This window comes from Delphinus delphis, chromosome 1, assembly GCF_949987515.2.
Source record: "Delphinus delphis chromosome 1, mDelDel1.2, whole genome shotgun sequence".
NCBI classification, from domain to species: Eukaryota; Metazoa; Chordata; class Mammalia; order Artiodactyla; family Delphinidae; genus Delphinus; species Delphinus delphis.
Window position 1 is genome coordinate 41624113 of NC_082683.1, and position 25527 is coordinate 41649639.

Genomic DNA, 25527 nt, shown 5'->3' on the forward strand with positions numbered 1-25527 from the left:
TAAATGTAGGAGTAACTATATTTGTAACTACTGACTCTTAGTTTTCACAAAACTCTGTGAGTATTATTTGTGTTTTATGGTTACAGAGACTGAGACCCAAAGGGTTTAATCAAGTTATTTGTGGTTAGTCAGGTAAGTAATGGAGCCAGGTGAGAGGAATAAGGAAGGAAAGAACAAAAATAAGGAAAAATAAAAATAATTTAAATAGAAAAACAAATAGAAACTAATTTCTAAGGTGGTTGAAGAAGGTGGCATGGGAAGAGGGATATAGGCAAAGTTTCTTAAGGAAAGGTCTTGAAGAAAGGAGATAATTGCTATAGGTATTCTAGGTAGAAGGAACAGTATGATTAAATAACAGAGTGGAGCATGAAGTATGTCTGAAAAACAGCAAAAGGAATATTTAGCTAAAGTGGAGATACATGTGGTATCATACTCAATCATTTATTCAAGAAATATTTATTGAGCAATTACTCCAGGTCTGTATGGGAAAATAAACCTAGAAGGGAAGTTTCAGACTAAAGAATGAAGGTTTTAAATGACAGCATAAAAATCTGTACAGACATAAGCATGTATTGGGTTGCCATTGAAGATAAGTAAGGCTGAATGTGACTTGTTCTGCACTTCAGAAATATTAACCTTTCAGCAATGGATGGAATGACTATAGTAGAGGTTATGAGTTTACTTAGTAGGTAGGTAACTATAGCTTGGTAGGTATGTGGTAACAGGGAGAGTCCGTACTGGGACAGCAGCTCCTATAAAGTGGAGGGTGGGGATTTAGTATCAGGGGAATGTTTATAATTTGACACCTGCCAAACACAAATCATCAGGGAGAAGTTACAGGAGAAAATAGTCTCCATCAGAAGGATCAAAGTAGATGACATTTCCTCATTCATGAATTCTTTTTAATTAAAAAACAAAGGAATAAGTCATGTGTATGATTTTTTATTTTTATTTCATAGAAAAGCCACTGTATAATGATTCTGTTTATAAATGATCTCATTTTCAATGTGAAAATATTTAATATTTAGTAAGTAGCTTTGTGACTCCTAACACATGTCTAAAGACCTTTGGTCCTAAAATTCCTAATTTCTCAAATTCTGAATGAAGATTCCTTAGCCAATGATGGAACCACAGAAGACCATTAGTAATCTCAAAAGAAAAAAGTGGGTGGGGCACAACAAAAAAGTATTAAAAACTGAAGGATTTTTCTTCCATTGTATAAGTATTATTAAAACCTGGAGTTTTAAAAGCTACATATATTCAAATTGTCTGCATTATAATAAGGTGCCTTGACATAACTCACAGTGTTAAAATTATTTCCACTCTCTGGAAACCAAGAGTGTCCTTGTTAAAGTGTAAAAAGATTTCGTCTGCTCGCAACTACTCGTTCTCACAGCTGAACTGTCACAGCATGAAAACATTCCCCCACTGGTGAAGCTTTAGATATCTATTTCTCTGGTGAAAGAGTGCAAAAGGAACTGAAAGAGTTATTGACAATTCATACAGTATCCCATATCCCATTAGAGTACAACTACAAGCAAAGAAAATATTTTAACTCTGAAGACAGATGGGGCAACAATGTTTTAAATGATTGTTAACTTCACTGAGTAGTACTGAAAATGTCAAGATTGTAGTCTATCAGGTCTGAAGGAGACTCAAGATTATACCAGAATCTACTTATAAGAAGTCTATTTCTTTGTCCTGTTTGCTAAGTCAAAGGTTAATGAGAAGTACATTGAAGAAAACACCTTCTGTGTTACTGCAAAGTTATTTCTCATGCAACATAAAAACGTAAATGAAAAAGTATTTTAATCTAGTTCTTCACTAACTTCCTTTAAAAAACAGCTTTATTTATGTATAATTTACATGCCATAAAATTTACTCTTTTTTGTGTGTATTCAATTCAATGATTTTTAGCAAATTTACAGAGTTGTGCAACCATCACCACAATCTAATTTTAGAACATTTCCACCATCCCAAACTATTAACTTTTTTTTTTGCTTGCTCTTCTTATTTTTTTAACATCTTTATTGGAATATAATTGCTTTACAATGTTGTGTTAGTTTCTGCTGTATAACAAAGTGTATCAGCTGTATGTATACCTATATCCCCATATCCCCTCCCTCTTGTGTCTCCCTCTCACCCTCCCTATCCCACCCCTCTAGGTGGTCACAGAGCACTGAGCTGACCTCCCTGTGCTATGTGGTTGCTTCCCACTAGCTATCTGTTTTACATTTGGTAGTGTATATATGTCCATGCCACTCTCTCACTTCTTCCCAGCTTACCCTTCACCCTCCCCATGTCCTCAGGTACATTCTCTACATCTGCATCTTTATTCCTATCCTGCCCCTAGGTTCTTCAGAACCTTTTTTTAAAAATTAGATTGCATATATATGTGTTAGCATACGGTATTTGTTTTTCTCTTTCTGACTTACTTCACTCTGTATGACAGACTCTAGGTCCAGCCACCTCATTACAAATAGCTCAATTCGTTTCTTTTCATGGCTGAATAATATTCCATTGTATATATGTGCCACATCTTCTTTATCCATTCATCCGATGATGGACACTTAGGTTGTTTCCATCTCCTGGCTATTGTAAATAGAGCTGCAATGAACATTTTGGTACATGACTCTTTTTGAATTATGGTTTTCTCAGGGTATATGCCCAGTAGTGGGATTGCTGGGTCAAATGGTAGTTCTATTTTTAGTCTTTCAAGGAACCTCCATACTGTTCTCCACAGTGGCTGTATCAAGTTACATTCCACCAACAGTGCAAGAGTGTTCCCTTTTCTCCACACCCTCTCCAGCATTCACTGCTTGCAGATTTTTTGATGATGGCAATTCTGACCTGTGTGAGGTGACACCTCATTGTAGTTTTGATTTGCATTTCTCTAATGATTAGTGATGTTGAGCATCCTTTCATGTGTCTGTTGGCAATCTGTACATCCTCTTTGGAGAAATGTCTATTTAGGTCTTCTGCCCATTTTTGGATTAGGTTGTTTGTTTTTTTGATATTGAGCTGCATGAGCTGCTTGTATATTTTGGAGATTAATCCTTCATCAGTTGCTTCGTTTGCAAATATTTTCTTCCATTCTGAGGGCTGTCTTTTCGTCTTGTTTATGGTTTCCTTTGCTGTGCAAAAGCTTTTAAGTTTCATTAGGTCCCATCTGTTTATTTTTGTTTTTATTTCCATTTCTCTAGGAGGTGGGTCAAAAAGGATTTTGCTATGATTTATGTCAGAGTGTTCTGTCTATGTTTTCCTCTAAGAGTTTTATAGTGTCTGGCCTTACATTTAGGCCTTTAATCCAACTTGAGTTTATTTTTGTGTATGGTGTTAGGGAATGTTCTAATTTCATTCTTTTACATGTATTTGTCCAGTTTTCCCAGCACCACTTATAGTAACTTCTTGATCTAAGATATTTCTATCAATTCATGGAAGCCACTGGTATCTAAAGCTACTATATATTCAAAGCCACACAAATTTCTGCAACTGAGCAGGAAAAGCACAAACTAACCTCACTTTTAATGACCTTTATAACCAATCCTCTATGCTGGCACTGGGAAGAAAATGTTCAGGTGCTTTCTCTGAAAGTTAAACCATCCTAAATATTCAGTTATGGCACATAGTCTTGGAAAGAAATTAATTATATTTTTGTTGGTAACACATTTCAGGCTGTTTACACAGCTGACATTTCTCAGCTGTACCCAATTCATACCCTAAGCTGTGAGGACGATCTTATTTTGTAGCAGATGCCTCCACTTGAGTGATTTAAATAAGTATAAAAACACCATCATTGCCTGCAACAATATAGATTACAAGCACCAGCTTTATGAGTTTTTATAGTCCTAATGAAAGAAAGGTTTCATGACATTTCTTTGGCTAGAAACTCCTTAAAAGACTACAGTTATAAGCAATTTTTGCCAAAACTCAAGCACTGGAGTTAGTGGATCTGCTATGGCACCGATTAAAAGCAGCTTGGCCCTAAACATCTTTGTTGTATCAATCATGAAGCTCAAGGCAACATCCTGCCAATGTGGCAACATATGCTCTGGGGAGGTATAGGCAGGCATCACTTGACAGGTTCTGGGACAAGGTGGAAATATGAAAAATGAGGCAATAAGAATCAAGCTTCTTAATGGAGATTCCCTCTTGTGTCTGCTATGACTTATAGTACCAGGTAGCATCACAGACTTCCATATGGTAAGTTTTAGATGCTTTCCATATTTTCCCATAGTAATGAAATTGCATAGAACTCTTTGGTAAAAAATTAAATAAAGATCATTAAAATGTGAGATCATTAAAATGTGAGACAGTGCCAACTCAAGTCAATGCTTTAACAACTAAAATGTATAAGGTACTATGTTACAGAAGAATTTACTGTATTTCACTGATTTTGCCTATCACTCTTGGAACTTGCTTCTGATAAGCCTATTTCAGCCTGGTTTCTACAGGTGTGGAGCCCAAGAGCAGCTGGCATTTCCAACCCTATTAAGACCCACATCTCTGGACCTTATTACCTTAAACCAGACAATTATTTTTGCTTCAAACTTTTTATTATAGAAATTTTCAAACATACATAAAACTTGAGAGAACAGTACAAAAAAATCAAATATACTCATTACCCACCTTCAACAATGATCAACAGACAGCTAATTTGGATTTATCTATATCCCCACTCACTTCCCCAACCCCAGAGGTTATTTTGAAGCAAATCTCAGGTACCATTTCATTTACATAAACCAGTCAATTCCTGCCTGTGATCTCTTTCTGAGTTATGTTAATATTAATTATAATACTGACTCTCATTTACTGAGTGTCTACTATGAGGCAAATACTGTATATATATATATATATATATATATATAATCGCTAATCCTCATTACAGTTCTTCAGATCAGTGAGGTAACTGAAACTCAGAGAATTTAAGTGACATGCTCAATCTTAATTATTTTCTTCTATTAAAGTTATTATTTATTGTAGCAGGTTATTAGACAATGCTAAGAACATTTCTGGTTTCCTCACGTCTTCTCAGGTAAACAGAAAGCTATCATTTATGTATGTTACTCTCTTAATTTTATAAAAATAATGTATCACATTTTCTATCAGTCTAATGGGGAAAAAACAAACTAAAAACAACAACCACATCATTACTACTTAGCCATGGACAACCAACCAATAACTCTAATGATATACTATAATGTCAATATTAAAATCAGTTGTTTATAAATAAATGTAACTGCCTATACACAAATAATTTTTTTCTGAAGGGTTCACTTAAAAAACAAATTTTGCTATCTTCTGATTATTTTTAAAGTTTCATAATCCATAAAACATTTTTCAAAGGCACAGTGTTTAGATTGTGGAATAATTAGACTCAAGTGACATCTACATAAACAGATTGTTCAAAAATGTTTCTGTCTTCCACAAAGAATTCCTTTAGATTAAAGTATATGATGGTAGTGCTGAGAGAGGAGTAGTAATTATTATCCAGATAGAAATGTAATATTTACTAGAAAATAAGAAAAAGGTAATTAAACTCTTGGCCATAATCATTACTTGGGTATTTATTGTTAGAAGATGTTTACAAAGTCTTAACATCTTTTTAGCCCTATTTACTTTAAAAATAAGACTTACTTCAAAATTATTGAAACATTCTAATTTTTTACTTTAAAAGAAAAATGGGTATCTGGTTAGAACAACCAAGATTATGATAAAAGTAGCCAAAATGGCCTCCTCAGATGATAAAATTTACTCTCTTGGAAAATAATAATCGCTGGAAACAGGACAGAGATAGGAAACATTTCAACATTTACAACAGGAAAATTATTATGAGTAGATGTAATAATAGTTAAAACTTACAGACTAGGTCTTTTCTTCCAGTTTTTTATGGTAGTGAAAATTATGAGTGTGTTTAAGAATAGAGTGCTATTAATATTAACTATAAAAAGTAACTTTTTAAAGTACAGGTCTAATTACGGGAGATGCAGTTTTAAAATTAAATAAAATGATTAGGTTGATTTTGAAGTACCTGTAATTTAGGGAAAAAAATTTTGTGTTTGGGACATTTCATTAGTAATATCTGAATATCTGTATTTTTTTAATCAAGGAAAAATTTAAGTCAAATTAAGCAGCATCAAGTTCCTGATATTGATGTTGTAACATTACCAAGAGAATGCTGATATACTTGGCTTATGACACCAGTTCTGCAAGTGAACTCAAATTATTACAATTCGTCTTATCCTCAACATTATTTGATTTATAAAATTCTTCCAATGGATTCAAAGCATTTGATTCTGCTTAATATCACTGCCAATTAGACTGAAAGTGGCAAAAGAGAAAGGAGGATATAAAACTGCCAACTCAACTGTCACTTACGGAGTCATCTGTGGCAGAAGTTGGCCAGCCCTCCCATAACTGATGGCGAACAGGGATACTCGTAAGGTCATACACATTTCTCTTTACCTATAAAAAGAAAAAGAACAATTAAAATAGGGTTTCCACATGACTTATGTTAGTTGCCAGTCAATTTATGTGATACACTGTGTTTCCTCTGTTTTCGAGATTCAAAACAAGAATCTGAAACTAGAAAAACACAAATCATAAAAATTTTATTAAAAAATCTAAACCAAATTTAAACCAAGGTTAGATGAAATAATAGTTCAAGAAACAACCCCCCACCCCACCCCGCTGATTATTTTTATGTTCCTGGATGGCTTCAAGTTTCTTTTCAGTCAAGAAACTTCAGGTACACAGTTCATGTAGGACAGACTACATGACCTAATTTATAATTATACATTTTTATAATCTATTTAATTTTAACAATGACTCAAGATATGCAATGGTTCAAATAAAAGATACGTTTCTAGTTTCTAAGTGGGACAGAAAAGGATGTTAGTTTTTTTTCCAAGGGGGTGGAAGGAAAAACCTGAAGCTTCCTTCATTGTTTTATGTACGTTTCAAAGATATAACTTATTAATAAAGCAGCAAAGGGTTATTTCTTTGAAATCATTCCAAATTAGAAACTATTTCAATAGAATATTTATTAGCTGAGAGCCATCCATTAATATGCTATTTAGGCCCTTCCCCAAAAGAAAATATAGTAATGATAGTTTTTATTTTAAATACTGGTAAAGTTAAAAAACTGTTTCTCTCAAAAGTAACATTATACCTTTTAACTTTATTTGTTTGTTTGTTTATTTTTGGCCACACCCACGCGGCTGGTGGGATCTTAGTTCCCCAACCAGGGATCGAGCCTGCGCCCACAGCAATAAAAGTGCAGAGTCTTAACCACTGGACTGCCAGGGAATTCCCAATACCTTTTAACTTGAAAAGGAGAAGAGGTAAGTAATTTTTCAGAATAAAGTGTTGGAAGGTTAAACTCTTTTACCCAGTAATTATCATATCTTTCTTTAGACTTTTTTTCTAAATAGATTACAAAAATTCTCTTTCATTCCATATTTACAAATAAAATAAATTATCAAATCGTAAGAATGAAGAGATCATCCACCTTAGCTAACTCTTCAGGCTAGTTTTGGGGCTACCCTGCTGTAACAATGAAGCTAATTTTGAAATGCTGCACATAATAAGTTCTATAATGACTTCAATGTGGAAAACAAGCAGCATTCATTCATGTTTTTAAAATGCAGAAGTCTGAAATATCATGTTGTCCAATTACAGCATTTTGTATCACATTACTGTTTACTATACATAAACACATCTAAGTTACCCTTCCAGTGAAAGAGAGAAATATATTCACTGGGGAAAGAAAGAAACAAAACAAAACCCAGAACTTAATCTATTTTTATCTCTAATGTACACCTGTGAAAAAAGACTTGGTAAATGAGAACTGAGGCGCTTGGGGGCATGGCTTGATCCCTACTCAATTCAAACACACAGCTTTTTTTTCACAGATTCTTAGCAATGGCCAGTCTACCATGCAGTATTTTGTTTATGGTCAGTCACATCAAGTTTGGAAATTTTCATTAGTCATTATCAACCCAACAATTTAACCAAATGCAATCTAACCTCTTACCACTTCCACTAGCTAGGACTATTCTGTCACGCTTAAACATTGGTGCTCTAGGGGGAAAGGTGTTCCATACACACAAAATATTATTATTATTGTTTATTAATAAAAAAGTGAGAGGACAGAAGGAGTATGAGGAAATTTGAGGCCTCAAGGCAAAAAATTCCTTTCTTAAAGTTAGTTTTAATTATGTTGTCTAGATAAGCCAAGGGTCAGCAGCTATTTTGAAGGTAGAGGGGAAGGCAGGACAAATATTTACATCTGTTGGAAAGGTGGCAAGGCTACCCTTGCATTGGAGAATATACACAAATACTATGAGTTGAGTATATAAACAAATAACTCTGGAGTGAGATTCTTTAAATTCCACCTTAATTCCAAAACACAACAACACGGTATTATGAAATAAACAGTATTTTTCTTCTTTCATTAACTCATCTGTAACTGCGCTGAATGAATAACATTCCTTTGCTATTCTAAGCCTGAAAAGCATGTTCTGGCTATAGTGTTATGTTGGTATAAAGCACAACGCCAGACTGATGTGCTGAACAAAAGTGATCAAAGTTAGAGTAATGTTAGCCATTGCACAAGTATTTGGCTTCATTGTTCTCCCCAGAATGACATCTGTTAAGCAACTTGTCATAGAATAAACTGGTTAATGCAGAAAGAACTTGGCTGAGAGGGTACAACGTAAACCATATTTGGCTAATGTTTGATTGTTCCGATGGAAAAGCTAAATTCACAGCGTTTCTGAAAGTAAGCCAAAAGAACCTCGTGTTAAACCATAATCACTAAACAACAACATAAGTGAAAACAAATTAGTTTTTCAAAAATAATTCCATGTTTATCAGTGCTGAAACCACAGGCAGATTTTATCATTATATGGAAGAAAGACAAGTGATAAGACAGCAAAAGTACATAATGAATAATGGTCTTATTAACAGAGATTAAAAAATTCTACTGTCTTTATTGATGGTCTTATTTAATTAAAATTTTAAGTGACAATTCTGTAGGGAAGAAAAAAAATCAGAAATGTACACAAAGCAAAAGTAAAAATGATTCTTTTAAAAAATTAGTATTCTAGGAAAGCTGAATGACAAAATATAGCTAAGTATAAAATGATGCAGATGAATTTATGGTCATCATGAATCAAATGAAGGACACAGTTTTCTCAGAGAGAGAAGGATGGAGGAACAGAGGAGGGAGAGAAGATGGACTAAAGGGAAGGGGAGAAAAGGGGGGCCAGGCGAGGGGGAAGGTTGAGAGACTGAGTGATTTGAGAGATTTAAGAGCACTTGAGAGGGGCAGAAAGAACACACATACAGGCTAGGATGCTGTAGCTGGCATGCCCAGCTGCAATTATTGTGCTACTTCTGATGGAGTTTCATCTTTAGAGATTTGTGTTAAATTCCAGTTAAGGACAAGTGGCACTTCACAGGGTAACATTTCCTAAGGGCCTTTTTGTCTTACATACTTTCTTTGATCAGCATTGGCTCAAGATTATGCTGAATCTTCATAATCTTTTCAATTCTTGTTATGCATTAAGCTCTAAATCTATGAGATTTTAGGCTGCTAAACTATGCAAATGTTTCAATTAGTTCTGAAAAAATTTAATAAATGCTTTGATTACCAGCTGAACATTAAAATTATGTTACAAACTATACTGTATTTGGATTAAGTGTTCTGGATTGACAATAGATTTTCCAGAGCTTATTTTCCAGATTTTCTAAAAGGACAGTTTCACTTCTCCCCCATTGCTTCATATAAGACAGTTGTTTGTGACTAAGAAAAAAATATTTGAATCAGATTACCTTGAAATAGTACAGAATTAATGCAGTATTGATTTATTTCCTTATATTTGTTTTCATTGTTAATAAAACAATGTAAGCAATGATCTCCACTTCAAACTTCATATTTCCTCATTGTGGAAATTTCAATGATAAACACAGCACTGGGAAAAAGATCATTTTTTTATGACCTGCTCGAAATAAAATTATATAAGACATTCATCTCCCACAAAATTTTGAGTTCCATAAATTTTCAAACAGTTTTATATTTCAGTTAAATTTTATCAGAATTTCTTAGAAAAAAAATTCTTAGGAAGTTATTCTGCTAAAGGCCGAATTTTGAGGCTCAGATTAGCCTTAAATGAGCTGTCTGTAGCTATTCAAACTGAAAAATATAAAACTTGGTAGATAACTTTGTCAGCTATATTTTATAGCTAAATGTTGTGAGCTAAACGTTGGTCACACTACTGAAAAACATTTTAGGGAATTTTAAATTTCATTCAGGTATTATCCAAGTGAAAGCAGATTCTGATTATAGAAAAGCCACAAAGTTTGAGGTATTGTGGCATAATGAGAGGCAGAGAACTAGATTTCTAGTCCTAATTCTGCTGTTACTGTGGTGCAAGTTGGTGGAACCTGAGACCTAGTTTATTCAATATTCGAAAAGAATAAAACAAGATCACTACTGATTTTCAAAGCTCTAAAATTCTATGATTTTTTGAAAATATTGGAGTTAATCCCAGATACAGGAAAATAAGAGCTAAATATATTTAAGATAAACAAGTAAAGAGGGAAAGTTTAAAACCGTAAGACTAGAAAATGAAAGAAAAATAGTAAAGAGTGACTAATACAACATATCAAAAAGGAAAATTGCCAATAATTTCAGTTAAGAAATACAGATATAATAAACATTTTAAGTGAATTTTTTTTCTTGGATAAAGAAAAGTCTTAGTTTTTGCTTTTAATTACACTGAAAAGTCTAGATTTTTTTTTTTTTAACGAAAAGACTAAATAATACTCTTCTCCCAGGAGATCTCATTTAAAAATAAAACCTGTCATACTGGTTTTCCAAATAACTATTTCATCAACCAAACAGGCTATGGTTTTGCCAGAATACTACAGGCTAAGTGATACAGTTGTAAAGTTCTATTAATTTATTTCAACATCTTTAAAATTTTGAAATCTGGCCTATGACTTTTCACATATCAAATATTTTAATATGGCAAAAAATAGAAACCAAATATTTAATTGCTTAGAACAGTTATCAATTTGTTAGCACTCTAGTTTCTAGATTTTCTGAATTAAGAATACTATGACAGATTACAACCCTTACGAAAAAGCACCCTGAAACTACATATATGTATCTCATTCTCTTATCAGTCTTAGAAGAAAGAGGCCTTTGGTCATATTAGAACCCGAGCTTATCCAAATTTTAGAGTATCAAAATTTGAACTCCAAGTAATTCACACCATCAAATGATGCTCCAGTTAAGAGTTTGCTAAATAATAACTGCACTGAATAAATAAGTATTTGTGAGTGTGTGTGTGTTTTAAACAAGACATACAGACTAGGCTTAGTTCCAGTTTCTTAGCAATCACTGGTGCTCTGAAAGGCTTATAATAGTTAAGAAACCAATCACTTCTGATACAGACTGGGTTTTGAACACATACTTCATATCTAAGGACTTTTCTTTTTCTTCTTTTTTAACATATTGTATACTCGTTGCAATTGCACATGGATTTGTTTTACTATGATGCAAGTTAAAACCCTCCTAAAAATCCTTCTTGAACAAAAACACTTGAAACCGGATGGTGCAAGGGGAATGAGAAGGTGGCATCAGTAATCAAATGTTAATTAGCAAGCTTTTTTTTCCCCCTTCCCTCAGGGCTGGCCTGTGTTGGAGAATTCAAATCAGAAATCAATGCTTCAAGTGTTTAACTATTACTTCTTCTCATTAACCATTTAAGAGACTCAGCAATTCTCTCCTCATAAAAACAGTAACTCGAGACATTTCTTTTTCTCAAATACCATCTTTCCAGAAAACAATGAGGATGTTGTTTGAAGAAAACTGTAAAATTGAAGTTGCTTTCAACCAGGCTTTAGGCTGAGTTCTGCTCTATTAAAACATTTTTTGGCTCTAACTGAATTCTTCATTCCAACAACTGTAACTAAGTTTTGCTTTGTACCATACTTTAAAAACTTATTTCACCTCTTACTTGTCTGCAAAGAAATCTGACAACCGGCATCTTAAGAGATTACTGGGAATGATGACAATAAAGCTAAGCAAATACGGAAACTAGTTTGAATGCATATAGTTAGAAATGGATTTTAGCCATCCTGAAAAACTACCAAGGAAAAGATTTAACACTTTCATTAGAAACATGGTTATATTCAGAATTTCCTATCCTAAAAGTTTGGTGTGGGTGAAAATGATATAAAAATTGCAATGTTAGATCATAAAGTAACTGAACTAATGGCCATAAATTTATTAAAATTAATTCATATCTTTAGTTAAAGGTTAAGCCTGGATTTTAAAAGAGAACTCTTAAAGAGTGAAGAAAACGTTTATAAATGAGCAAGGTTGAGTATGTTTCACAAATGGGAACAATTATTTTTCTGCATCTGTGGTTCGCAAAGTGTGGTACCTGGACAAGCAGTATTAGTATCACCTGGAAACTATTAGAAATGAAAATTCAGGGGACCTGTCCCAGGCCTAGTGCACTGGAAACGCTGGGACCCCACAATATGTGTTCTAACAAGCTCTCTAGGTAATTCTTACCAAGCCAAAGTTTAAGAAGCATTGTGTGAGTTATAGGCTCTCCTAGATAGCCATGTCTTTCTAACTTACTGATTCAAAAGTTCTTTGAACTCTTGCCTAAGGTAGCTAGTCCTTTTGAGAATGAACATGATTAATAATTATTTGTTAGGGAAATTCTAGAAGTGCTGTAATTTTTTCAATGATAAAGTGATTATTTTTAGTCTAAGAAAGTAATGAAAGATAGCACTACTTCACTACAGACTCCATAGCACTGAAATAATTGATAAATAATAATCTTCATCATTGAAAATCTGTGTTAATCTTCAGTTTTTCTGCCTTAAGTTTAAGTGTGATTGCTTTCTGGCTATAATATATATTTGGTATTACAGTAAAACTGCAAATCCACAATAAATGATCTATTGTCACACTAAATAAACTTGGAAGACACCTGTACCTATCAGCTGAATTGAGGAAATGTCCCTAAAGACCAGAGAACTGTTTGAAGCAAAGGAAAGACTGAACAGTTTTTGGTTTGTTTTTTTGGTCTCTCTCATAGGCTACCTGAAACAAGACCCAAAGGAAAAACAGTGGGAGGTTAACCTCATATCAATCAGTCAAGACCTTATCCTAGAAGGCAATATTTCCTCTCTATACTTTATGGAAACAGTGTAAGAGCAAAGTTTTTCCAACAATGGCCTAATAGATACCATAGAAGCGAATGTTTTTTATTGTCCACAATGAATCAAACATCAGTCACTCAGTCACTCATTAAATGCTCTTAAAACTTCCCCTTTTAGAATCAGGTAAATTAATTTATAAGTCCTTCCACAAAGTAAAACACTAATTAAGTCAAAAGTCGATCCTAGGGACTTCCCTGGTTGGTACAGTGGTTAGGACTCTGTGCTCCCAATGCAGGGGGCCTGGGTTCAATCCCTGGTCAGGGAACCAGATCCTACAGGCATGTCACAACTAAGAGTTTGCATGCCACAACTAAGGAGCCCATGAGCCACAACTAAGAAGCCCATGTGCCGCAACTAAGGAGCCCGCCTGCCGCAACTAGACCCGGAGCAACCAAATAAATAAATAAATATTTTTTTAAAAAGTAAAAAAAGTAAATCCTAGAAATAACTGGAACAATTATAAGAACATTTTTAAGGAGTTTTACTTTAACCTTAAACCATTTTATAAAGTTCAATTTTATGTACAACTTTAAAAATTGGTCACATAAACCAAGAAATACTTGTATACCAGAAGTACTTTGATTTTTAAGTCTGAATTTTAGTAGACAAACCATTTGTTATAATGTCAGAAGCGGTATACAAGTTAATCTTAAGGACATAATAGTACATGTAAGCCAAATATTTAGCTACAAAGATATTCACTGCAGTCTTATCTCTCTCTCTCTCTCTCACACACACACACACACACACACACACACACACACACAATTGGCACAAATTTAATATCCAGTAATAGGCTAAATCCAGTCTGCTGTCTGTTTCTGTAAATGAAGTTGTATTGGAACACCACTACCTCCATTTGTTTACATACTGTCTGTGGATGCTTTTGTACTACCATGAGGGCACACCTGAGTAGATGCAACAGAGATCACATGCCCTGCAATACCTAAAATACTTATTATCTAGCCCTTTGCAGAAAAAGTTTGCTGACTCCAATGGAGAAGAATATTTAATAATGTAAAAAGTTGTTAAATATTAAAGAAAAACCAAGTTACAAAATTATGCCCATTTCTGTTTATTAAGTTATACATATATGTATATGTACATATGTATGTACACTAAATATATGCACAGAAAAAAAGATATAGAACAAATGTTAAAATTTGTTCCCTCTGCATCATGGGATTATGACTATTATTTTCTGTGTATCTATCTTTTCTAAGTGTCTATTACTTCTGCGGTAAGAAAATTTTCTTAAAAATTTTATTTTCATTCAAAGTAAAGATATGTACATGGAGTCAGAACAACCTGGTGTTCACTTCAGCTGTGCCACTAACTATCTGAGTGACCCTGAGGAGAGGAAAGGGAAAGGAAAGAGAAAGGCAACTGAACATTTATTGAGCATCTTCTATAGACCAGGAACTAGGTTTTATGTTAACATATCCTCACAATAAACTTTTACATGTACTATTATCTTCGTTTTACAAATAAGGAAACTGAGGCTCAGAGACAATAAATAATTTGCCTAAGGTTACTCCAGTTAGTAAATGGTGAGATTTGGATTTAATTGAGTTCTACAAGACTCTAAAGTCTAGATTCTTTTATGACTATGACATATCTTCTCTGAGCCTGAATTTCCTCTTCTATAAAATAAACGGTTATTATCTTTAAAATTTTTTTTCACCTGACACTTTTATAATTGTAACGGGTAAGAATTTTCCATAAGACTCATTACCCTTACTCTGAACGGTGAGCATTAACTGGTAACAAGTAAGAGTACGAGTGACCAATTATGGGTGAACACTCTGTCAAGAGAGTAACTGAGCCTCTTCATACCTGTTGTGCTGTAACAGGCAATGAAGAGCAGTTACAGGCTGTCAGTTTTGTACTTTAAGTGCTGTTAGAGGAAGGACAACTGCAAGAATAAATAGCAACTTGTTATTGTTTCAATGACTGAATGCTGCCTTCACAGTAAGAGGGTTCCTGGTGTCACACACAGCTGGGAAAGAAATAGCAAGATAAAAAATTTTCAAGTAAAATAAATCAAGGTAAAAGGAGAAGAACAGTTAAAACAGTAAATAAACTTTATCGTGTGCGGGTTAGCAAAGGCTCTTCCTTGTATATACTTTTGCCCAATGCCGTCTGAGTCTCTACCCAACACTAATGATAAGAGTTTCGTCTGGAATAAAAATATAGGAAGACATTCACACTATGGGCCTGCTGCTTCTACTTTGCCAATATACAGTAAATCAATTTGCCCCATCTTGTTATTCCAGTTTTCCCTCTCTCAACGGTTGGGCACTGTTGCGAACCCCTCTTCTGTGCTTTTGATTTGCACAAGTGAAACCCTGATCATATATCTGTCTTATTTGCAACCTCTTTAAGTTCTAAAATAAAATTGCATCTATAAGGAAGACGATGTAGGGCAATGCCATTAATCTACTCTGCTAATTTGTTTTTCACAGAACTGTATTTTCTTTTAAATTTTACACACACACAGACAAATTAAACTACTTGCCTTGCAAACGTCATTCACTTAGTTAATGCCTAAGTCAGGATGATAATGCAGATTTTAAAAAATTCTTAATCCATTTCTTCTTTCCTCGTAAGAATTTTTTTCTTTCCCTTAAAGGACCATTGCTTCTATAGAAACTTCAAAAATTTTCAGATGCTGGCAGTCTTACTGTTTTTGGTGAAGACCCATCTTTATATTTTGACGAAGACTGTGTGTATCCTTCCCCACTCTGGTAGCAACACAATGATGCTCAGACATAATGTTTATGTTTGCTTTGCTGCTGTCTGTTGCCCATCCAGGCTTTTGCCTTTCTCTGAGATGTTGAAAAAAGTGGTGGGAACCATCAGCAATGGAACGTCAGTCTATAATCAGGTCTCTAATAATTTTATCTTTTCTTGTTAACAAAAAAATGCAAAAAACAAAGACAACAAAGGGACTTAGTGTGGGGGTCTGCCATGAATACTAAAGTGCCTGGGGGTGTGGCTCATCAAGTGAAAATAAACCATTCAAGTCACCCACATCAAGGAGAAAGTTTGGGAACAACTAGGCCAGTGTTTGCATTTGGGGCCCTGGAGTCAGGAGAGTTACATTTCCCTTCCCTCTGCTTAAACAAGGCACCAAAGACAACCTACTTAACCTCTCCTTTTGGAAATATTAAGTAGTCTCCAAAGAAGAGCCCTGAGAGATATTTAAAAGTGTGTCTGGTCAGGTTTTCTGCTTTTAACTTGCTACTTTCCAAGATCAGCTTAATTTTAGCATTACTCTCTCTGAGATAAATGTGGGTGGAAGGGCAGGAAGGATATCTTAAGAAAAGTAGCTGCCTTGGCCAAGAGCAAAGTTATAATAAGAGGATAACCACCAAAATTACGTACCTAGTTAATTTTAGGTGAATGAGGTAGAGTTGGAGACTGGTTCCAAATGACAATTTAATTAAACCTTTCAAAGTGAATTGACACCATGAACGAAAGTCTAATACTGTACACTAAACCCTAACTAAGGACTGATGATGCCAATGCTCAGAAGCTCCACACAACTGGCTTTTAATTGAGGCAGTTAAATCACACCCCAAAGGTTTTACTGTTAGGACTGGCTCTGAAATGAAAATACAGCTGATTTATAAAGAAAATAACAGGAATACCTTAGTATCACCTCTTAATGTATTATTAAGATCAGAAAAAATTTTAATCGCATGATTTATCAAATAAGCAGGCATTCTAAATAAACAGCCTGAAGTCTCCTGTTAAAAAAAATTACTCCTATTTATTCATTAACAAAGCTATTCCTTAGCTCATCCCTGCCATAACCTACTCTATTCAAAACCATATGGGAAAGGACATTAAAAAACCGCCACAAACCATGGACTTCTGGTATTAGTGCTACACACTGCATACCCCTATTCATTATTCTACCTCCCTTGTTTAATCTATCATTAAGATTCAGTGACCCTACACTAAATTTAAAGCAGATCCTTCCTTCCTCCCATGCCTAAATTCACATACTTTTCTAGTTGGGGATGCCCTCAAGTATTAACAACTCTACGGGGTTTCTCTAATCTCAGCTCTGAACTATGTCATGCTATAGAACCAAGAAATTGCTGTTTTACATCTCTAACTATGAAGGCTTCCATAAAAAAGGTCCATATAATTTACTTAATAAGATAAAGGGGGGAAAAATCACCATTTAATAAGTATTTTTTTCATTGTATATGGTAAAAAAGGCACATGGAGACATTATCATATGTTGTGTTGTCTTAAAAGTGAATAATACCTAAAGGCATTACTTCAACTGTATTCATCACAGAAATTAGAGTCTTAAATAATGATGAAAATGGCAGGTGTTGACTATCTTAATATATGGAAAATAGAAACATTGTTTTAAATATATAGTTGATAACCATTTTGGGGAAAAGAGATTTCAAGAAGTTAAGCAAAGTAGTATTTCTAAGACACATTAAACTTCATTTTCAAATTACAAACAAAAAAATCTAATGTAAATGTGGCAAAATAAGGGATAAGGAATTGTGTATATGATGGCCTACCAGCTGCTAAAAGAACTTTCTGTGATGACAGAAATGTTCTATATCTGTGCTGTCCAATAGGGTGGCCACTAGTCCCATGTGGCTACTGAGTAATTAAAACACAGCTAGTGTGACTAAGAAAAATGATTTCAAACTTTATTTCACTTTAATTAATTTAAATTGCCACATGTGGCTAGTAGCTACCCTACTGGATAGTGGATTAAAATGAAGAAAGTAGAGAATATACAGCAACACAAAAATATACCACTGCTGTTTACTATACTATATATACACGCTATATATACTATGTATACTATATATACATACTATATACTTAAACATGCTTCAACTCATTATTTCTTTATAGTCCTTGAGACACAAAGAAGAAATATTGTGCTAAATTAATTTTTCATACTTATTCTTTCATTGTTTTTAATAGGAACTATATGCACTAATTCCACATAATTAAAGGAATAATGATAGAATACACGTAATGATACCTTACTTGAAAAAAAAGAAAAAGAGCAATAATGAACTATAACATATTATAATAATTAAATATCCAAGACAGTAGAATATTCTTTAGTTAAAAATGTAAGCTTATAACTTACATAGCTGCCACATTATATGGGTCTAATTATTCATCAATTCATGCATTCATATATAAAATGGTTACCTGGGAATGACTACAATGATTTAGATGTTACTATAATAACATGTTTCCTGTACACCTGGCAGTTTTTTTTTTATTTAAGTGTGTGATGATTCAAAATTAATTCCTTCTTTTGGGCCAAGGTCCCTAAAACAGTCATAGAAGCAGAGCTGGAAAGACAGGTATAAGGGATGCTACAGCCACAACCAGTCTCATACGCAGTCCTTTATTGATTCAATAAGTTCTTACTGAGCATCTATTACTTAAGTGACTAAAATACAGCAAAGAAAGTGGGGAGTAGACGAGATACAGATTTCTACACTCCCTTAAGGAACCAAATCTAGTTGGGAAGAAAATGAATGAATTGTTATTTACAACACACATACACTTGTTATAGGACTTTTATTTTAAAGGTAATGTAAAATTTTTATTTTAAAGGTAAAATGACTGAATAAATGAATGAAAAAATTACAGATAGGACTGAGTTAAGAATTAAATATAGGGCTTCCCTGGTGGTGCAGTGGTTGAGAGTCCACCTGCCGATGCAGGGGACACGGGTTTGTGCCCCGGTCTGGGAAGAACCCACATGCCGCGGAGCGGCTGGGCACGTGAGCCATGGCCACTGGGCCTTCGCGTCTGGAGCCTGTGCTCCGCAATGGGAGAGGCCGCAACAGTGAGAGGCCCGCGTGCCGCAACAAAAAAAAAAAAAAAAAAAAAAGAATTAAATATAAAACTTTTGCCTCCTTACAAAAGTCATTTCATCTCTTTATTAGTGCTAAAAATTAGGGTGACAGTAAAATATATTTTAAAAGAAATACATAATGTATTGTTAACAAAGTGCTAGAAGAATTTCTCACTGGACTTATCAGTATAAGCAACTAATAAACCTGGTCTAAGTTTAACAAGTACATTCACTGAATGCTAATAATTCATGAGCATTCATTCAGCTGTCCAGCCAGTCAACATTTATTGAGTGTGTCTACTAGAGGAAGGCACTATTTTGTAGTAGTGACTAAAAAGACATGACTAAAAAGACAAAGTCTCTGTCTTCATGGAGCTTACCTTCATTCTACATAGTAGGTGTATGGTGGGGGGAGGGGTGCGAAAAGAGACAAAAAAGAAATATGAATATATAAACAAGATAATTTCAGAATTAGGTTAAGTTCTACTCCTCCCAGCCATTCTCTACTTTGGATGGGTTGAATCCTGAATGAGAAGGTACAAATCCCAGAAAGAGTGTTCCAGGCAAAGAAAACATGAAATGCAAAGGTTCTGTCAGATGCTTTACATACATAGATATATTTTCTAATTCTTATTATCAACTTCAATGCAGTTTTTATTCTTTATAGAAAATGCAAATGAGGGTCCAAATTCTCCAAGTACATAGCAGAAGCAGGATTCAAAAAGAAACCTATGGGACCCTGAGGCACTTTCTCTTTTTTACTGTTTATGATACTTCCCCCCAAAACTAAAACTAGTTTTCCAGTAGACCATTACCCCCCCCAGTCCTTACCAAAGAACTGTTACCCATACTTTTCACTTACTTGGCTAACCCCTCCTTCACAGACATGCATCAGTTCAACTAGACTAAATAATCATAAATACCAAATTACTGTCAGGTACAAATTAATAAAGTTTATTATACTAAGAGCTAACTCAAAGGAATATTTCAGAGTTCTGATCAAAGATACCCTGTCTTCAAACACAGTTGGGTGTTGTTTGTATGTTTTGCTTAAGTGAAAAGATATTGTCATGCATTCCAAAATAAATGGCAAGTGCATTTGATCATATTTTATTTTTTTAAAATAAATTCATTTATCTTTTTATTTTTGGCTGTGTTGGGTCTTCATTGCTGCACACGGGCTTTCTCTAGGTGCGGTGAGCGGGGGCTGCTCTTTGTTGCGGTGCGCGGGCTTCTCACTGCAGGTGGCTTCTCTTGTTGCGGAGCACGGGCTCTAGGCGCGTGGGCTTCAGTAGCTGTGGCACGTGGGCTCAGTAGTGTGGCTCACGGGCTCTAGAGCGCAGGCTCAGTAGTTGTGGCGCACGGGCTTAGTTGCACTGCAGCATGTGGGATCTTCCTGGACCTGGGCTCGAATCCGTGTCTCCTGCATTGGCAGGCGGATTCTTACCCACTGTGACAACAGGGAAGTCCCCATATTTTATTTTTTGTCATGTTTCATTGCATTACACTAGTAGTGAATAAATTTGAGGGTGTCTATTCTTGAAAATGTGGTAGCCTAGTAATCACATCCAATGAAAGCCAGTTATTTCAGAGCATCATTCTCTGACTGCCCCCCAACATAACCATTCCTTCCTCATGCTGTATATTGAAAAAGATGATGGGAATAGCTGTTGCTAAAGTACAGCTAGACCCATATCTCCTTCGACACTTTAAAGTAAATCTGGTAAACCTTCTATACGTGCATGTTTATGGTTCTTTCATTCATTCATTCATTCAACAAACATTCGTTGAGCACTTCCTAAGTTCCAAACCCTGTCACTAGAGCAAGCTTTCTCATATGCAAGTGTCTAGAGTAGCCAGAGAGGAAACATAAACGAGTGAAATGTGATGGGCAAACGGCATTCAGCCTTAGTTGTTTTTTTTCTTGTTGTTGTTTTTTGCGGTAAGCGGGCCTCTCACTGTCGTGGCCTCTCCCGTGTGGTGCATAGGCTCCGGACGCGCAGGCTCAGCGGCCATGGCTCACGGGCCCAGCCGCTCCGCGGCATGTGGGATCCTCCCGGACCGGGGCACGAACCCGTGTCCCCTGCATCGGCAGGCGGACTCTCAACCACTGCGCCACCAGGGAAGCCCCTCAGCCTTAGTTTTAAGGAGGTAATATTGGAGTGTTGGGGACTCTGGCAAACCAGACAGCATGCCTCTCGAAGGAGGTAGCTGCTACTCCAGAACAGCTGATTGCTGCTATGGAAAATCTGGGGTTCAGTATTGCTAGAATTTTGATTCTTTGAGAAAAGCCAGAAGCCAGGAATCCTGCATTGCTTTGTTTTGTCTTGAAATGTGAAGCTTTTAAACTTTTAAATGTTGGCAACCAGTTCAAATTTAAAACACTCTGGGACAAAAACTCGTAGCCAGACAAAACGGTCTTGTAGTTGTCAGTGTGCAACCTCTGCAGGAGAGATACAAAGATAGATAGAGATAATATTCTTGCCTTCAAGCAAGTCACAGCCCCGTGAGGGTCACACCCAGAAACAAATATTCATGGTACAATGTGATAATTATAAGGATAAAGATATCAATAAAGTATTAGGAGGGTAGAGAAGAGACAATTATAACAGCTGCAACTACCATTTATTGAATGCCGGGGCACTGATCTACCCACTTTACATGTGTTACTACATTTCATGCTCACATCAACCCTGTGTATACAGAAATGACTTTATTAAAGTGGCAGACCTGGATTGAACTCTATCCTTTCCAACTTTAACAATCTGTGTTTTTTCTACCGTATCACACCAGTACCCATTGCACTAAACAAAAGTCTTAGTTTCTAAAGATCAACCATATGAACATTTGAAAATGAAACAAATTACTTTTTTTTAACCCATTCCATCTCATTCCAGAAAAAAAGAAAATTTTTTTCTTTTCAATTTAATAATCAGACTGGAAGATACTTATAAAACACATATTTAAGATGTGATTTTTAGACATTGACTTGAGTTGTAATATATCTTTGCATCATGAAGTTTTATTGAAAATATTGGGATCCTAGTGGTTAAAGAATTATATGTACTCAATGTGCAGTAAAATATATGAATTTAATTAATTTATTTAGCAGACATTCAAATAGCACTTACAGGTACTAATCTAAGCACTTTGTAGATATTAACTATTTTCACAATTTTTCTTTTTTTAAAGATTTATTGATTTATTTTATTCATTTTTGGCTGCATCAGGTCTTAGTTGCAGCATGTGGGATCTTCATTGAGGTATGCAGGATCTTTCGTTGTGGCACACAGGCTCCTCTCTAGTTGTGGCATGTGGGTTTTCTCTTCTCTAGTTGTGGCACGCAGGCTGGGCAGGTGGGCTCTGTAGTGTGGTGCGCGGGCACGTGGGCTCTGTAGTTCACGGCACCCAGGCTCTCTGGCTGAGGTGCATGGGCTCGGTAGTTGTGACACGTAGGCTTTAGTTCCCCCGCGGCATGTGGAATCTCAGTTCCCTGACCAGGGATCGAACCCGCGTCCCCTGTATTGCAAGGTGGACTCTTTACCACTGGACCACCAGGGAAATCCCCACAATTTTTCTTTTTTAAACTACTTTATTGAGGTATGATTAAAATACAAAAAGCTATACATATTTAATGTGTACAATTTGATGAGTTGAACCTACGAAATTATCATCCCAATTTATGCCATAAATCCATCCCTCACCTCCAAAAGATTCCTCCTATCCTCTTCATTTATTATCATTACTATTACTTTTATTTTGTGATAAGGACACTTAACATAAGATCCACCCTCTTAGCAAATTTTTAAGTATAAAATACAGTACTGTTAACTATAGACACTGTGTTTTACTGTAGATCTCTAGGAATTATTCATCTTGTATAACTAAAACTTTGTGCCCTTTCACAATTCACTTCCCATTTCCTTCTTCTCCCAACATCTGGCAACCACCATCCTACTTTCTGCTTCTATAAATTTCATTATCTTAGATTCCTCATATAAGTGGTATCATGGAGTATTGTCCTTCTGGTCTGTCTATTTCACTTAGCACAATGTCTTCCAGGTTCATCCATGTTGCTGCAAATGGCAGGATTTCCTTCTTTTTTAAGGATGAATAATATTCCATTATATTTATAAATCATATTTTCTTTATCCATTCATCCAGAGATAAGGCATCTGAGGCATACAGAGGATATGTAACTTAACCATTGTCAAATAACAATAAGTTCTGGAAGCAGTATTCTGATCCAGGCATTCTGGCTCAGTAGTCCATACTTTTAACCACTATGCTATTCTGCCTCTCTATATTTTATTCCAATTATGATATACTAAAAAGAGCAATAAATTACACACTACAACATATAGTTGGTCTACAGTAAAATTAACAATGTGAATCAAGTGTGTCAGTGTCATTATAATTTAACTGTTACTATATGCATGTTAACTAATCACTTTTTAATTCAATAAATGCTAAAATAATCTGGTTTGGAAACTACTATAATATCACTAAGTTAATGATACAGAAAGAAAAGTGTTTAATTTCGAGTAATTAAGGAAATGCATAATAAAACAAAATACCATTTATACCTTTCAACTAGGGAACAACTAAAAATATTGACATAATCCATTGTTTGGTAAGAATACAATGTAACATGCATGCTTCATACTGCTGGTGGGTGAAGAAGTAGGTAAAGATTTTTGAGGGGGGAATTTGGCAATATCTATCAAAATAAAATGAATGTAACCTTTAACCCAGACATTTCATTTCTAAGTAGCTATCTCAGAGAAACCACCCAATTCACAAAGTAGGACGGTCATGTTTTATTTTTTAGACTCCTGAGTTCCTGAGTCATTTACCATGAAAGTATTATTCATGTACTTTTTTGAGTAATTAAAAAAAAACTATGATGGAAAAATTGTTGTTATACTTTTCAATGTCAACCTGAGCGTATGGGATACTTTCTTCACTTTCTTTTACATTAATAAATTTTTAAAAGTATGAATTGTGAAGCAAATCTAGGCCACATATGTAAACTACAAAAGAAAAATAATTAATTTGTATATTTTGGATAACTTAAGACTATTTGAGATAGCCACTATCCATTCAAAAATTAACACTTGGCATCAGGCCCTCCCCCTGTTATATGCAGCTTTAACCAACCCCTAACCCCCCACCTCACCCTTTAAGATATCTCAAAATACAGAATCTAAAAACTGCACAAAAATGGAATTTCTCCAATCTCTCATAAATCCAAATAGCATTAGCCTCATAGACAAGTGTATAGGGACTGAGTAACCAGGCCACTGTATACTATTAAAACCGCAATGTCATTTTTATTTAACTCATGGGTCAGGCAACGTCAAGCATATATCTAAGGGCAAGTTCATTAGTGTTTGACCAGGGTACTAAAGGGAAACCTTTTTTTTTTTTTTTTTTTTTTTTTTTGGCGGTACGCGGGCCTCTCACTGTTGTGGCCTCTCCCGTTGCAGAGCACAGGCTCCGGACTCGCAGGCTCAGCGCCCATGACTCACGGGCCCAGCCGCTCCGCGGCATGTGGGATCTTCCCGGACTGGGGCAGGAACCCGTGTCCCCTGCATCGGCAGGTGGACTCTCAACCACTGCGCCACCAGGGAAGTCCTAAAGGGAAACCTTTTTAACTCTAGCCTACACATTTCACAAAACTCACCGATTTTTATGAGTAAAACAGAAGGAAGAGGGCAAGAACTAGACAACCTGATAAAGTAAAATTAGTTGCTCTTTAAAAAACGTCTTCCTATGACAGAATCTTTATCTATCAAATATGATAAATGAACACAGGGTATATTGTTTTGTAGTTGCTAAATGTGGCAACAAAATTACATAGGGAAAGTAAACCAGTTCCAATTTTTTAAAGGGTGTAGTTATTAGGTTTTTAAATATCAACTTCATTCATTTATTCCTTTATTCATTCAACTAACTATTAAATGCCACATGCTTTATACATTACCACATCCCTCAGTATCCCTATTAAATATATGGCATTATTTCCACTTAAAGATGAGAAAAGGACTTGCCCAACTGATACACCTGCTTCTCCACACAGACATTTAATAGACAATGAAAATGTTAACAGCCAAAACTAAATTATCATCACATTCAGTCCTCCCTATTTCAATAAATGACACTACCATTCACTCACTCAAGTCAAGATTTCAGGAATCATTTTTCATTTTCCCCTTAATCTCACCATCCATTCCCTTTTAATCCATAACCAAAACAAGACTATCATAATCTCTCAGCTGGACTATAATAAGAACCACCTTACTAGTCTAGGTGCTTTCACTTTGGCCTTCTGCAATCCACTCTACACACAGAGCAAAAAGAGCATTTTTAAAAATCAAAAACTAGGTCATATAATTTCTCTATTTAAA

At 35.1% G+C, this 25527-nt stretch overlaps 1 protein-coding gene across 1 annotated transcript in view; it reads right to left on the reverse strand.

The window, feature by feature from the left end:
- Positions 1 to 25527, reverse strand: part of FAF1 (Fas associated factor 1) — a 497005-nt gene that overhangs the window by 182695 nt on the left and 288783 nt on the right. Inside the window, exon 8 of the mRNA XM_060021798.1 lies at positions 6379 to 6465. Within this exon, the coding sequence (XP_059877781.1) occupies positions 6379 to 6465 (87 nt within the window). The remainder of the gene's footprint in view (positions 1 to 6378; positions 6466 to 25527) is intronic.